Source organism: Cheilinus undulatus, linkage group 20 (genome assembly GCF_018320785.1).
Source record: "Cheilinus undulatus linkage group 20, ASM1832078v1, whole genome shotgun sequence".
Taxonomy (NCBI): domain Eukaryota; kingdom Metazoa; phylum Chordata; class Actinopteri; order Labriformes; family Labridae; genus Cheilinus; species Cheilinus undulatus.
This window is the reverse complement of record NC_054884.1, coordinates 37,543,812-37,559,574: the sequence shown is the minus strand read 5'-3', so window position 1 is coordinate 37,559,574 and position 15,763 is coordinate 37,543,812. Positions and strand designations below refer to the sequence as shown.

At 37.9% G+C, this 15,763-nt stretch overlaps 1 protein-coding gene across 1 annotated transcript in view; it reads left to right on the top strand.

Annotated features, from left to right (window-relative positions):
* map2k6 (mitogen-activated protein kinase kinase 6) overlaps positions 1 to 15,763 on the top strand; it is a 58,492-nt gene that overhangs the window by 32,971 nt on the left and 9,758 nt on the right. The window contains exons 2-10 of the mRNA XM_041816550.1: positions 3,803 to 3,860; positions 4,382 to 4,430; positions 4,990 to 5,103; positions 7,913 to 8,032; positions 10,497 to 10,613; positions 10,738 to 10,789; positions 11,545 to 11,672; positions 12,281 to 12,358; positions 15,049 to 15,188. Of these exons, the coding sequence (XP_041672484.1) occupies positions 3,803 to 3,860; positions 4,382 to 4,430; positions 4,990 to 5,103; positions 7,913 to 8,032; positions 10,497 to 10,613; positions 10,738 to 10,789; positions 11,545 to 11,672; positions 12,281 to 12,358; positions 15,049 to 15,188 (856 nt within the window). The remainder of the gene's footprint in view (positions 1 to 3,802; positions 3,861 to 4,381; positions 4,431 to 4,989; positions 5,104 to 7,912; positions 8,033 to 10,496; positions 10,614 to 10,737; positions 10,790 to 11,544; positions 11,673 to 12,280; positions 12,359 to 15,048; positions 15,189 to 15,763) is intronic.

The following is a 15,763-nucleotide window of genomic DNA, read 5'->3' as shown; positions in this document are numbered from 1 at the left end:
CAAATCTGTCTAGTAGAGAAAGGGACAGAGTCCGTTTTTATCTTTGATCTTTGATTTTATCAATGATTATTATCTGGTGATTATTGTTAAAATAAATGATCAGTTTGGCTGATCTCACTCATAGATGATCAGTTTCACCAGTAGCATGATCAAGGCACTCCTTGTTCCAGGAGTAAATGGATGTAGAGGTGAAAGGATCGGGTTTACCGTGTTCAGAGGGTGAAAGTTTGTCCAGGATGAAGTCTGATTATATGATCTCTCATGCAGAGCTATGTTAAGAAGTCATGTTAAGAAGTGAAGTATGCTTTCGTCTCGTGGTATGCTCGGCTGTCAATGAGAGCGTCCTCCCCGGAGTCTCATCAATCTGACGTCTTTGCTTTTACTTCAGTCGCTCTCAGCTGTTACAGAAGTCTGCTCAAATACTGAGACATGGCACTGAGATACTCACACACCAGTCATGTTTGTGCTGAGAGGAGTCATCTGCAAACATGTGGATGTTACATCAATCTTACTGTTGTTTTTAAATCATGAAAACAGAAAGATTGTTCCAGTCTCCCAAATGTAGGCGACAGCATTTTAGCATTGATTTTTAGTCATCAGACAGACAGAGAGTTTAATCTGAAATGTCACCTTGAGCTTCTTAAATTGAAAACAAGATAAAAATTTTCAGTAAAATTACCTAATGAACAGAGGTCATTTAAAACACCAAGGATACTACTTCAGATGGATACTTCCCCCCAGAGTATGCACCATTCTTCTTGTAATTTTTTGTACCACGTTTTGGGGAACTTGTTTTGGGTGTGCCTTGACCAAAATGCATTGGTAAGCTTATTTCCTGTCTCACCCTGAAGGTATGTACCAAGATTTATGATCATTGAGAAAAAAAGTCATTGAGTTATGGCCATTTTCCTGCCTTTTATTAGCCTGCATAACTCAAAGTTTACTGATCAGTAATTTCAACAATGAAAGTAGTTTATAATATTATAAGCACCCCAGTTTTAGGTAATTTTCACACAACTGCTGGTTTCCTGTTAGAGATAGAGACATGGTCCCAGTGGGTTTTTTTTAGATCTCCTAATGCCGCAGCTGCACACCAAATTTCACAGATCTAGACGAAACTGGCTTTCAGTAGTGTCCCATCAAACACGAAATGTGGCACTATAGAGAGCATTTACTATGTCCATTTCTGAAATCTATATCAACCTCGCATTTTTTGCTGACTTAATGGTGTGCACCAATTTTCTTGAAAATCGGTGAATGCCTAGTGCCCAGGCGGCAATACAGCGAGTGTCCACTAGGGGCTGGCTGCAGGAATATTGGAAGTCCCATCTGATCACCTGTTAAAAAGCCAGTTTTTACACTTGAAATAAACTGTTTTACAGCCTGGTTTATAAAAAAAAACAACACATCTCATTAGCTAATGTCTTGTGCTCTCACTGTCAGGGGGTGAATTTTTTTGTGCAACAATCGTTTAGATTATATTTAGGAAAAAACTCACTGCGCACTGATTAATGCATTTCATTTGATTGACAGATAGCTTGGCAGGCAGAAGCTCCGTTTCCATCAACCAGAATGCTAGCTAGCTGACAGGAAGTTGAGCTTGGTGGACGGGCCGTTCAGTTGATCCAAAGTTCAGTTGAGACAGTGATTTCAATATGGAAGCCATCGCAAATTGGCTTCAAGAGCAATTTGAGTCTGACTATTGTAAGCAGACGGCTGATGTCACACAGGCTTTGTCCAAATCTTTCTGCAGTCCATGCTAGTGCCACAAAAATGGTTGGAAGTGTAGTTACAATAGGGCTCTCACACCCATTTAGTGCTCAGGTCCTAATAAACCACAAGTCACAAATTACTTTTTATGTAATTGTTTGGTTGTTGGGGATTTTGTTTGTGACTAGCCATTCTAGTGACTTTATATGCTTACATAAATTAATGTATGCATTTTTTTGTGATATAGTGTGTACATAATTAAACCTATGCATGCTAACCAGTGCAGTAATACCTGCACACACATGTCTGTGTGTGCAAAATAAGTGCAAAAGGGCAACGTGCAATTTACAACAGCACTTTAAAAACTCTATCACTCAAGCACTTTAGCACTTTAGCACACAGGCACTTTAACTTAACAAGCCAAATCCCCAAGGCCCCCCCCCCCCCCCAATCTGTCATGAGTTTATTGTCTGTCTAGGTTGTTTATTGTACTTTTCGTTCTTATTTGCCATCTTTTATTCTCTACCTTTGACCCAGGGTCAAAGGACAGCAATTAGCCACTGGCTACAATCCTACATATTTACATGCAAGTGTTTAATAATAAAGTATGTACTGACCCTGATATTTCAAATAAAATAAATAAATAAATAAAAAGTCTTGTGATGCTTTTGATGCATTTTGTCCAAAGTGTATCCACACACAAGAGATTAGCATTGATGCAGCTGTAGTGGTAGTTTTATCAGAATTTAACATCATTTCTTTGTTAAAAGAAGAGCAAAGAACCACACTGGAAGCTTCCTTTGGTTAAAACAAAAAAAAAAAAAAGAAAAAAAAAAAGGATGTTTTCGCATTTCCCCCAACTGGCTTCATTTCAAGTTTATTTTACCAGCGGGCTCCACTGTTGGTTAACAACAATAATATCAGGCTCATGTTATGTAGGTGACACACACTTAAATGTCTTATGTTTTAGGTTTATGTTTTATGGCTTTAATATTTAACTTATATCAAAAGCCAACACGTTGGGGTTGGTTATCCATCATTAAGTCTCTGTAAACTGAATTCCAATGTTGGAATAAGCTTAGACCGTTATAAAGTTGTTCATCTCTTTCCTGGCTTGGTTTAATTTGGGCCAGGCAAATATAGGGACCCACAATGTCAGAGGTCACTATGGGGAATTCTGTCTCTCTGCTCCAACCAGAGCTCACCATAATGGCAGACAGAAGGCTAAATACTGGAGTGCTTGCCTATTTTTCATTTGAACCAGGTGCAGCAGGAACACACATCTTTCCAGCTAAAAGCGTGTTTTAATCCAGGTCTTACTTCCCCTTAGTCCTGGATGATTATAAGAAGATGACTGTGGCTTTGTCTCTCTCAAAGCAGCCACAGTTCGATTCCTCTTGTCTATTAGCGTTGTGATGTTAAAGTTTAGTAAAGCGTCTGATGATTGATGTGTTCTGTTACTGCCAAATCTTTCAGTATAAAAGCCTCCAATGCTAATCATCATTGAAGACTTTTTATTTTGAAGAGCAACATCAGGAAATGGAGTGTTTTCAGCGCTAACTTAACAACAAAGAGGTCTCATAAACAGGAATGAGACGTAACTTAACATAACTTTTTAGCTCCAAACTGTCATGACATAAACGTGACTGTTTCTCTGTAGGCTTAAAAAGAGAGCTGCAACATTGTAGCATTTTTAAAATTTAAGAGGATCATATTAGTCATGAGTGGGTGTGGCTTCAGCCTAATTAGCTGACACGCCCACACCACCCTAGAGCAGATTTTGAAGCTTAATTTTTATAAGCTTAGGGATGTTTATCATGCCTGAAATTTATCCTGGTGGTTCATATCACAGTGGCCTGTCATTAAACAAACATAAATACAGATTTTTTACACTTTACAAGGACTTTAACAGAAGTTTATTTGAGACAAATTCATATCAGATGCATATTTTTAGTCTTTAAAAGAGAAAAGCACCTTCTTTATCAAGGACGTCCGATGAAGAAGAAATTCTTCTGTATCATCACATTCCCCACCAATGGAGTGTTTGACCTCTGACCCCAGTTTTTGCTTGTTTTTCTTGGTGTGTTTACAGGTAAGAAGAAGCTCAGGCTCCCCAAGGAGGTGTTTGAGCAGCCTCCTCCTGCAGCAGGGTGAGTTTACAGAAACTTTTCATCAGATATTTGTGAAATAAGGCTGTCAAACAGTAAATATTTTAAGTCACAATCAGTAGTTGATAAGATTAATCATATTTTTGATTGCATGTTTAAATTACAATTACTTTGATTTCATGTAATTTGTTTTTTTAAATTATTATTTTATTCTTTTATCAAATATGATACAACAGGCTCTATGGGGCTAACAAGGGTGTACGTGAAGAAATATGCAAGAGTGCATGTACAAAATGACTCAATGACATCCAACAATCCCTAATTAATATGACAGAATTAAGACTTCAATGTCAGTGAGTCATTTTATACATGTGCTCCTGCATAGTCCTTTATTCATATCAGCTTTAAACAGCAGAATACTTCAGCTGTTAAGTCATCTCTAACATCATGTCTGTCTTGAATTTTCCCTTGAGATTCCTTTGATTTTACCATTTCTTCTCCTGAAAAAGTCAAAGTGAACTGGATGATATTAAAACAAAAATCTGTGTTTTATTGTGTTTCAGGCCCCCCAGAGATTTGGATTCAAAAGCTTGTGTAACCATTGGAGAGAAGGTAATTTTACAAACAGGATATATTTACTTTAATCTCTTATTTAATCCCATTCAGACATTATGTTTTCCTCTTACCTTGTACGCTTATGTAACTCTCCTCTGTTGACTTTTTTCCCTCCTCGCGGTGTGTTTTTGGTTCAGTTACCCTCCTCGCTCTCCCAGCTCACAGGTTCGTCTTAATAAACGGTTGTTAGCTGTAAAAAACGGCCCGCTGAACATTACGGCGGAGCTCTGATTGTGGGCAGACTGGAATGTCTTTTATTGCCATCAGGCAGTAAAAATATTTATTTTAAACTCATCAAATATGTGGAATTTTCCATTGGCAGAGGTGCTGCTTTTTCTGCTCCAGTTGGCCTAAAGTCAGAGTTTGAATAGGTGAAATAAGTGAAATAAGAAATAATGCATCCATGAAGGAGGCTGTTACCTCATTCATTCCTCTGAACACTCAGCATGGCAGCTTTACATGCCCGGTAAAGATGAGATATTAAAGGGGTTAGGACGAGTGAAGTGTTTGTATTCCTCCTTCATTGGTCCCTGCTCTCCTGTTTTGTCCTTAACAGAATTTCGAGGTGAAGGCCGATGACCTGGAGCAGATCTGTGAGCTCGGCAGAGGAGCGTACGGCGTCGTGGACAAGATGAGGCACATGCCCAGCGGCCTGATCATGGCGGTGAAGGTGAGTCTATTTCTGTATTTCCACCGTGGTAGTAAAAGTGATGTGTTTACACACAAATAAAACTTTGAGAACATTTTAAAAGAAACTAAACAATGCATCAGAAATACTCTGTCCTGGGTTTTTGCAGTCTGTGCCTGAGGATGCGCTTTCATGCACCCTTGTCAGATTCAGGTTTAACTCAATCCTGCATCTGCTAGAATGAGGCAGATAAAGAGGGGGTCACATGATTAAACTAGGGCTATCAAACAGTTGCATTTTTTTAAAATGCAACTTATAAATTAAGAAATGTGAAGGAGAGCATGTACAAAATGACTCACTGATGTTGAACCATGCAAAGATAATTTGACAATTAATTAAGACAAGAGATTTTCTCGTCAAGCTGCTGTTTTACTTTGTAATTTGTACTGCTGTTCTTTACTGCCTTAATTGAAAAGCAGCTTTTATTTTGAAGGAAAATAAGGATCTTTTGGTAAGGACATCAGGTAAACCCCAGAATAAAGAACTTGCTATGGATCAAAAAGTCAATACAAATATCCAATAACAGCAGTAAGAGAGTGAAGTGTTTGATTTCATGAGATGCAAATGATTTTCGACTTGTACACCAAGCTTTGTCTAATTTTTTTAAGTGAAGTTAGACATTCTGAGGTCCTTATTTTATTTTTTGTGAGAATATGCTTCTACAGTGAGTAGCATCCAGCTGCTGCCATGCTAAGGCTTCTTGTGTATGGTGCACTCAAAAGGACAAAATGCAGTTGAATAATTATTTTTACACTAATGCTTTTATTTCTGACCTTAATCATGTTGCGGTGAAGTTGTTAATGCTGACATCGTTACTTGAAATGGTAACAAAATATTGCAGTACAAATGATTTAATAGCAATTATCCTAATTATAAAAACCATGTTGGCTGGTTAACCCTTAGAGATTCTCTTCATATTTGTTACACTCAAGCTGCTCAGCACAAAAAAGTTCTCTTCATAAATTAGCTGTAAAAAATGTAAAACATTAACATTTTATTCTACAGACCCCCAGACATGACATGTTAAAAAAAAACATGTTGGTATTTTGTGGCCATGAATCAGTATTTTGTGCATACGTTATAGCTGTATTGTGGCCACAATTACTTTTTTTTTTTTTTGACCATGACATGTCTGGCGCTCTGTAATATTCTACTATCATTAAGCTAATTTTTCACCTACAACTGGACTTATTATTGAGATCAAATACACATTAATTTTTAAGATTTTAACCCTTTGAGTGCCAGTTTTTTGTCACGATGCCACCATGTTTCCAATGACAAAAAGACAGAAAAAATGATGATGATGACAGAAAAGTGATGTTTTTTTTGTGTGGAATAATTACAGCCTGGGATATGTCAGTGATTAGCAGCAACATTGATTTTTATGCGCTATTATTTTTTTGTGCAGTGTCAAAAACTCACTCTCAATCTGCTAAGCGCAAAAATATGCTTTTTATGCAGAAGCTATAGAAATATGATACATTTATATTTAATTCTACTTATTTAAGGTAATTTTCACCTACAAATTACCTAATTATTGATATAAAATATTCATTTATTTTCAAAAGTTTTAAACCATTGAATGCCATTTTTTTTTTGTTGTGATGTCACCATCACAGAACAGAACAAGTTGTTATTAATATACAACATGTGTGAAATAATTGCAGCTTTGGATACGTCATGATTAGCAGCAACATTGTTTTTTTGTGCAATGTTTAAAACTCTCTCTCAAGCTGCTAAGTGCAAAAAAAAGCACTTTTAATAAGGTAAATATGAAAATTATTGTACTTTAATTTTTCATTCTGCCTTAATTGAGCATTTTTTTCACCTACAACTGGCTTATTATTCATATCAAATATTCATCAAGTTTCAGATGAAAAAAACACTGAAAAATGAATTATTTTCAATTTACTACATGCAAAGTTAATTTTGTTGTGTTTAATTAATACAGCCAGGGATAGGTCAGTGATTAGTAGTAACATTAATTTCTGTGCATGATTATTTTTTATGCAATGTCACATTCTCACACTCAAGCTGCTAAGTCAAAAGATGCACTTTTCATACAGTAGCTACAAAACGAATTTATACATCAATATCTTATTCTAATTTCATTTCATTTTTTAACCTTTTAAATGGCAGTTTTTTTTACCATGATGCCACCATGTTTCCAATGAAAACACACTCAAAAATGAATTATTTTCGGTATACTACATGCAAAGTGAATTTTTTTGTGTTGAATTATGACATTTTTTGTGCTTAACAGATTGAGTGTAACTTTTGCTTGTAAACAATCTATTTTAGACTTACTGTAGGAGCTGAGCTGGAAACAACATGCTCAATTAAAAATACACTATCTTGCCAAAACTCATGGTGTTTACATGAACACGGCCAAAATTATCAGAAGATGAAGAATGAAAAGTGCGTAAAATGTGCAAAGCCTTCCCTAAGGGTTAAAAGAAAGGCTGTTGTTGACACTTTTAGATCATATCATATCCTGAAGACTAGGAAACTGAGGTTTTTGTAGCTTACTGTTATGCATCAAGATTTTTTTTAATGTTGCCTAAATCAGCCGTTTTAAAGTAGTTTTTATCAGCAAAAACATCATGTAGATAATTTAAGAACATGCATGCTGTCAAACAGTCAAACACTCTGCACAGGAAACTTCTAGACCGACCATAAAAACAGCACTGAAGAGGTTTTAAATTATAAGAAACAAAAGCATGCATGCAGTAAGGATCTTGTCTCTCTCTCTTGTTTTAATGTTTATTCTACCTTCCTCCTCTCCTCTCAGCGTATTCGGGCCACAGTCAACACTCAGGAGCAGAAGAGGCTGCTGATGGACCTCGACATCTCCATGAGGACGGTGGACTGTTTCTACACCGTCACCTTCTATGGAGCTCTGTTCAGAGAGGTAACGCCACATCTAGAACATCTCCACTGTGAGAATCCTTGAACTGACGTGTTAGAAAACCATTCCTAAAACCGTTGTCTGTGATCATATGACTTAAGTATGCCATCACAGGCTTGTTTTAGGAGGTGAGGGACTGTACTACCTTAATATACATCTAAATGTGCCATCTCATAATACCCTGGTATAATACTGTTATGGTAAAGAGCAAGAAAATACCATGACATGATGTTTAGACTCTATAGTTCAGACCAGAGATCAGTATCAGGATTACTTTCATGGTCTGGGCTGAACCATAACATAAAGATATTTAAAGGGGACATATTTGACCCCTATAAGGCAAGTTTATATTGGTCTCTGAGGTCCCCAAAACATGCCTGTGAAGTTTGTTGCTGAAAAATTACTCCAGTATAGGATTTCTGCATGTCTAAAAACCCTCTGGCCAACCGAACCTGGGGGTGGGGCTAACTCCCCATACAACATCATGAGGGAAAAATCTGAGAACGACTTGTTTCAGCACACATTTTCTGAAAGGTGGAGAGAGAGAGAGTGTGTGGGGCTTCTTCTTGGGGGATTGTACAGACTAGAAAAGCCTGAAGAAGTATATTTTGCATAATATGTGACCTTTAAGTCCCTGTGGGGTTTTATCTTCATCGTGGAGGCATCTCTTCATTGCAGTATTAATATGAATGTGTAAAAGTGAAATGATAGCAATGCTATATTAATGCTATTGAGCAGTGTTACTCAACCCTGCTCAATCCGAGAGCCAAATTGTTGTGGCAAAGGCTCACTCCCAACCTAAAGGGCCAAGGGCCTAGGACCTTAAAAGTGGCAATTATGTTGCATAAAATGAGTGAAAGTTGACTAAAATGGGCAAAAAACAGAAAAAAGGTGGGGAAAATGGGCAAAAGACACATTTAATCGCAAAAGGCAGGTTAAATGGGTAAGAAGTGGCAAAAAAATTGCAAAAAGCAGGATAAAAGTGTGAAAAGGGGAGAAAGTGACGAAAGGAAGTGGCAAAAATGGGCTTTAAGTGGCAAACCCTGGGAGAAAAGTGGCAAGAAAAAGGAGTTACAGGTGGCAAAAATGGTCCAAAAGTGACAAAAATGCAGAGAAAAATTAGTGAAAAGTGACTAAAATCGGCAAAAAATCAGAAACAAAGAGGGAAAATGGGCCAAAAGCATGAAAGAGTGGCAAAATTGGATATCGGGGCATTTAATTGCAAAAGACAGCTTAAATAGGCGAAAAGTGGCAAAAAAATTGGGGCAAAAAATAGCATAAAGCTGGATAGAAATGTCAAAAATGAGCTTAAAGCAGTAAAAATGGGATTAAAATAGCAAAAGATTGCAAACAAGGGCAATGGAAATATGCAGACAAAAAGAGAGATTGACAATTAAGTTTGACAATTTAAGCCCACTGTGTAAGTGTGGGAAACTGATTAATGTATCTTGTCTGAGGTAAAATTTGCCTTTTTAAGGTTTTCTGCAGGAATAATATTTCAAATTAAGACATAAAAAGCCACAAATCATCACAAATGAGCCACATGATCAGTAGGGCTGGGTGTTGCTAAGAACCTTACGATTCGATTTCATTTCTTTAGGTTGTGATTCGATTCGATATCGATTCAATTCGATTCAATATTGATTTAAATGCTCCAATGTCAATTCAGTAAGAAGTAGAAATAAACAAATAACCTGTTGACAATTTTTAAATAATAATTTTCATTCCCATGTGAACATATGTGGTAAGTCACCTCACATTTTTGAGCAATAAAACATCTGAAAAAAAAAAATTTGCACAATAATAACTTATTTGTGCATATGGAGTACAAAAGTAAAAAACATGACAGTTCTGTATAAACACTGAAAAAGTAAAGTGCATGTAAACTTAATTAATATTTCTTTTGTCTTAGAAATTGTGATAAACCTCACATAACATGGTTATGGTTGGTTGGTTGGTCGAGTGCGGCCTCCATCGATACAACGCGAATCACACGCACAGCGACCCCCACTGGCCAGGAGTTGAATCTATTCAGAGGATTTGCCGAATTGATATTGAACTGGGGGGAAATATTGCGATATTACGGTTAATCAATATTTTTATCCACCCCTAATGATCAGTGTCGGCAGCCAAAGGAATCTGATCAGGGCATCCCTATTTAACGCCTGTAATATTTTGACCAGTGATGTTGCACCTTTTCTGTCTGGAAATGCAACAGCTGACTGACCAAATCTTCCTCCATAGACGACTTGCTGTAAAACCCCCTGTATAAACTAGTGAGCAAAGCCAATCATGAGGATTTTCCGATGCTGATATTTTCCCGCAGAAGTGTGCAGATGTTCAGGATTTCCTCCCAGTGACTGAAACTCTGTAAAAACCTGTCACTTCCTGTCTGTCTGGATTGCGTCCTGCTGCTTTGTTCTAATTTTTTTTGATCGCTCTCCAAATGCATCCCGTCTGTTGCCAGGGCGACGTCTGGATCTGCATGGAGCTGATGGACACGTCCCTCGACAAGTTCTACAAGCAGGTGATCGAGAAGGGCATGACCATCCCCGAGGACATCCTGGGAAAGATCGCCGTCTCTGTACGTTGACTTAAAACACTCAGAGCAGTTAAAATTTAATTCAGAGTGACATCCTTCCTGTGAGTTTGAGCTTAATGACACATCCTTGTTATGTAACTCTTATTAATGGGCTTTGTTATTACAGATAGTAAAAGCTTTGGAGCATCTGCACAGCAATCTGCAAGTCATACACAGAGGTAAGAGCCCGAGAGGAAGCCCATTAGAGCTCTCAGAGACTGTGTCAATATCCAGCGCTGTGATGCATCAGCATTCAGATGCACTCTGCTGCTTCCTATCTGTGTTTCCTGTTTTATTTCTGTCCGTTTATTTATTAGAGGAACTAAAATTTTATGTGCAATGTTTAGGTCAATTGTTCCCCTTTTTGCATGCATTTCCCATCAAATTGACCTCATACTGGCGCAAAACATATGTGCAAAGAGGTATGAAACAGGCTGCATAGTGAGGTTTGGTAAACTAGATAAAGAATTTTTGAAAGCTGCTTCATGCAATCGTTGGCCAATTTATCTTTATCTGTTTGCAATGAAGCATTCCAGACATTAGTCCTAATTTCATACCTGATCTTTACCAAGGAGATCTGCCTCTCTAGCAGCCTGTATTTACACCGCTGTTCCTCTAAATTGCAGCACACAGGAGCAGTTTAGTCTGTAAATGCTGATAATGCCTCTAAAAATCAACAGACAGGTCTCAGAGGAGTTCACACTTGAAGTCATAGACCCTGCTGTGGTCATTTCAGGGTTAATCCTCCTTCCTGTGTCAACCCTCTCTGACCGCTGTTGGTTTGTGTTGCATCAATGTTTGTATAAATCGCTAAAGAGAGATTATAAGTGATGAAAATAATCTCACACGGTGTTGTGACTGTGGTAATGACACCTCAGTGAAATAAACATGAACTCATGCTGGTTGCTGTCTTCTTCTCTGGCTCTGTTTGCAGACGTGAAGCCCTCCAACGTTCTGATCAACACTCTCGGCCAGGTGAAGATGTGCGACTTCGGCATCAGCGGCTACCTGGTCGACTCTGTGGCTAAAACCATGGACGCCGGCTGCAAACCTTACATGGCGGTAAGCAGGATGAGACTAACTGCTCATATAGAAAAATCTTTTCAGACATACTAGAAGCTTTTTCATAGTCAAACTGAAATCCTCAGGCCATTTTGAGGAGTGTTTTCTTGATTGGAGGCAGCTGACCTTGGAGATTATTGATGCTCTGACAGCAGTCGGAGCAGGAGTTGAAAGCTGTATTGACACCAGTGGAGTGTGTGTTATTTAGAGTGTGTGTCTTTAAAAGCACTTTATAATGACTTGCATTTATGATGTTTGTTTTGATGCTGCCAGTGCATTTGTGATTGCAATTATGAAATCAAAATTTTAAAAATCAAAATAACTCAATAATTTAAAAAAAGGGTTTCTATTTTTGAAAAGAAAGGTACTCCTAAAAAGTGTAATAGAGGCATTATTGTAAACTTAAAGAGTTTTCTGCAGGTATTTTTGTAAACCTTTTAACTACTACTTGATGCAAAAGTATTTGCAGCCTGTAATGTGATGTTAAATGGGTGGGGCTACGTTCTAACTGCTCTGCCTCTGATTGGCTGATGGAGTTTGAACATGAAGTTTAGGATGGCGGGAACTTGCACGTCGTCCTTGACATCGCGTGTTCTTCTGTCCCACAGCCGGAGCGGATCAACCCGGAGACGAACCAGAAAGGCTACAACGTCAAATCTGACATCTGGAGTTTAGGCATCACCATGGTAAATCAACTTTTGGGGGATATTCATCTTTTCATGCCAGCCTGACTCAGCCCAACATCCACTCATTTCCTCGATTTGTTCATTTTATCTTTCTAATGTCTTATAATTTAATAAATCAAAAATCAGAAGAGTGGAAATGAATCATAGAGGGACATGAAATGTGGCGTTCACTGAGCCCCGGCTCCAGACCAAGTACTGTCTAGACGTTTTATTATGAGTTGTTAAATATTCATCGCTCCCTCATTTGCACATGTCCAACTCAGACCGGAGAATATTTTGGCTTCAAGGATCCTGGCGATTTATTTTGAACCCGGCTCGTCCCTTTGGCTTTAGCTCTCACTGACGAGAAGCAGAATGTTCCAGCACACGTCCAAATCGAGTGTTAATTATACCGCTTAATGTTTGGTGGACAGAGGAGAGGAGCTTAAATGTTAAGGTCTTCTACAATCAGTTTCTTAATGAACTGTTAGAAGCCAGAGTGGTTTGGTGTGAACTCTTAAAGGTAGAGAAGGCAGAGAGAACAATCAGAGTGAGGAATAAAAACACTTTAGGTTGATTTTAGGAGTGTCTGGTTCTCCTCCAGATCTTGAGTGAGTACTTAGAACTCTGCAAAGGGAAGCAGTTGATGAGATTTTTGTGGGTCTTACAGACAGGAAATAGAAAGCTCCTGTCATTAATTCCCTTTAGAGCGCAGGTGTCAAACTCAAGGCCTGGGGGTCCAAAGCTGGCCCCCAAAATGATCTCATATTTCTGTTATAACTGGCCCATCAGCCTGAGGTCTGCAGAGTTCCTCAAGTTTAAAAAAGTAAACTTATTCTTGATGATTTAAGATATCCTCCTTGTTAAGCCACAAAATCTGAAAAAGTAAGTAAGTATTTAGATAAGAAGTCAGGAATGTGGGAAATGAAATTAATTTGTGTTTTAATTTCACATTTTCAATTTAGCATCTCACAATTAGAACTCAAACTTGGGATTTTGACTTTTTATTTCATACTTTGAGCATTTCAACTCTTAACTTCTCATTTAATATTTTGAGCTATAAGATTCATAATTCTAATTTTTAAGTGATATTTTGACTTTTTTAACCAATAATTTTGTATTTTCAATTCCAAACTTTGACTTCATTATCCCGTAAATTAAATCCCACAATTTAAAATTTTAAACTCATGATTGTGACTTTCTTTCTAATATATTTGCCATTAAAACACATTATTTTTCAATTTCAATTTCATGTTTTGACCCTTTTGAACTAATAAATTTACTTTTCTCCGATTGCGAGCCTTTTAACTGATCTTTTCAACTTTTTAAATGTCAAAATCGTTTATCATCAGTGCTGTTTTTTTTTTTTTTTCATATTTTATCAGCGGTGAAACAAGGTTGAAAATTTCTGGTTGAAAAGGTGACCCTGTCAGGCCCTCAGGTTAGTCCTGAATTCAGAATGCGACCCCTGCTGGGATTAAGTTTGACACCCCTGCCTTAAAGTGATCTAAAATTTAAAGAAGTTAAAAAAATACAGACAGTTCTCATTTTTTGGAACTGAAATGTTTATTTCACTTTCTACTGAAATCCAAAAAAATCAAAATTTCCATATAATTTAATATTTTTTGTATCTCTTTTGATACATTAGGTGTTTTTTTGGTAACTGATAACCCAATTGAGGGCATTATTATTTATCAGATTATATTCACAAGTTTTTTTAAATTAATTTATTGATCATATTGATTAGATAGAGGTATCACCAAAGTATGTATCAAATATGATACAACAGGCTTTAAGGGGTTAAAGGTCAGAAAACTGAAATTTGTTGATGATGCAGTCATTGTAAGATGATACGGGGCGAAGAGAAGGACCATGGGCCAGATGTGGATGACTTTGAGGCTAACTGCGATGAATATTTTCTCCATTTAAGTGTGTGAAAAATAAAAGACATGAATAAAGATATCAACGGTCATAGAGTCACGTGTCTTAGGACTTGAGGAGTTTAGATGAAGAAGGTCTAAGTCGTCCTGAGAAGAAGGATCTTGTGCTCAATGCAGAACTCAATAAGGCACCGGTGAAGGTAGTTGAGGCTTGGTGACATGAGCTATCAGGGCCTAGTCTAGTTAGAACCCTAGCAGCAGCTTTTTTATGTACTGATGCCTGTCAAAGGTTTTGCTGGGTCCCCCAAATGGGGCTCTGTTGCAGAAGTCTAGACTTGATATAAAACTGGAAAGACACGGTGGAGTGCAGGTTATTGCCCAGGCTTTGGACTTTAGATGATGGGCGGATGGGGATACCATCCACATCAGGGAGGAGATCTCTAGGCTTCCTGATCTGTACCTTGTGTGCCACAAACATGCAAATAAAAGCTCATTGACTTTTGGGTCCATGCTTCTAAATCTGTGGAGCATGTGGAGGAAACCTTGTCTTGTTTGGGCACAACCAAAGCTTAGACATGCAAGGATTAATTGATCTCCAACTGCATGATCTATGTGTTTTAAACAGACTCCTGGAGATTAGATTTGAATGTACTGAGTGTCTGAGTTAAAGACAGCTCTGCACTGTAACATATCTGGAGTGTCTAGGTGTCACGTCCCCAATAAGACACATATTTGGATCTTTTACTTTTCACAAATCTGATGTTTAAAAGCCGTGCTTTTACAGTTCAGGTCTCAGTGTCTGAATGACTTTTCTTTCTCTCTGTTTCTCAGATCGAGCTGGCGATCCTGCGCTTCCCGTACGACTCGTGGGGCACGCCGTTCCAGCAGCTGAAGCAGGTGGTGGAAGAACCTTCACCTCAACTTCCTGCAGACCAATTCTCCCCCGAGTTTGTGGAATTCACCTCCCTGTGGTATGCCGTCTCTTTCTGTAGTTTTTCCTGAGCTCTCAAAAAAACTTCCAGTCCATATTTTGTTCTTCTCTGCACAAATAACCCCCTCATGTGTGATCTCCTCAGGCAGCAGAGACACAGTTCTTTTCAGCAAAGCCACAAAAATCAGACAGAATGAGCTCTGAACCACACTGAGTGGGCTTCAGTTTCTGTTTCCTTTTATCACACCCAGATTACAATGACTTTCTCTCGTTATTACTGCTGTTGTTTGAGGTTAAGAGCTTTTCTTCTGACAGGATGTAAAGGAGCTCTTCATTCTGTGTGAAACTTTCATAGTAGAAAAAAGAACAGTGCATAGAAATTAATCCCAGATCAACTGTTTAAACTGTTGAAAAGTGATTTAGTTTTACGGCTCATTTTGAACTAAACCTCAATAATTTTCTTCTCTAACTCTAATAATCATGTTTACAAGTCTTCCACGCTGTGTGAGCTTCTCTCATATTCAGAAATAATCAATTCACAATGAGATAAGTCAGATTGAAGGAGAAAGTTCAGTCATTTGAGAAGCTTTAAGTGATAAATGATGGCTGACAAAA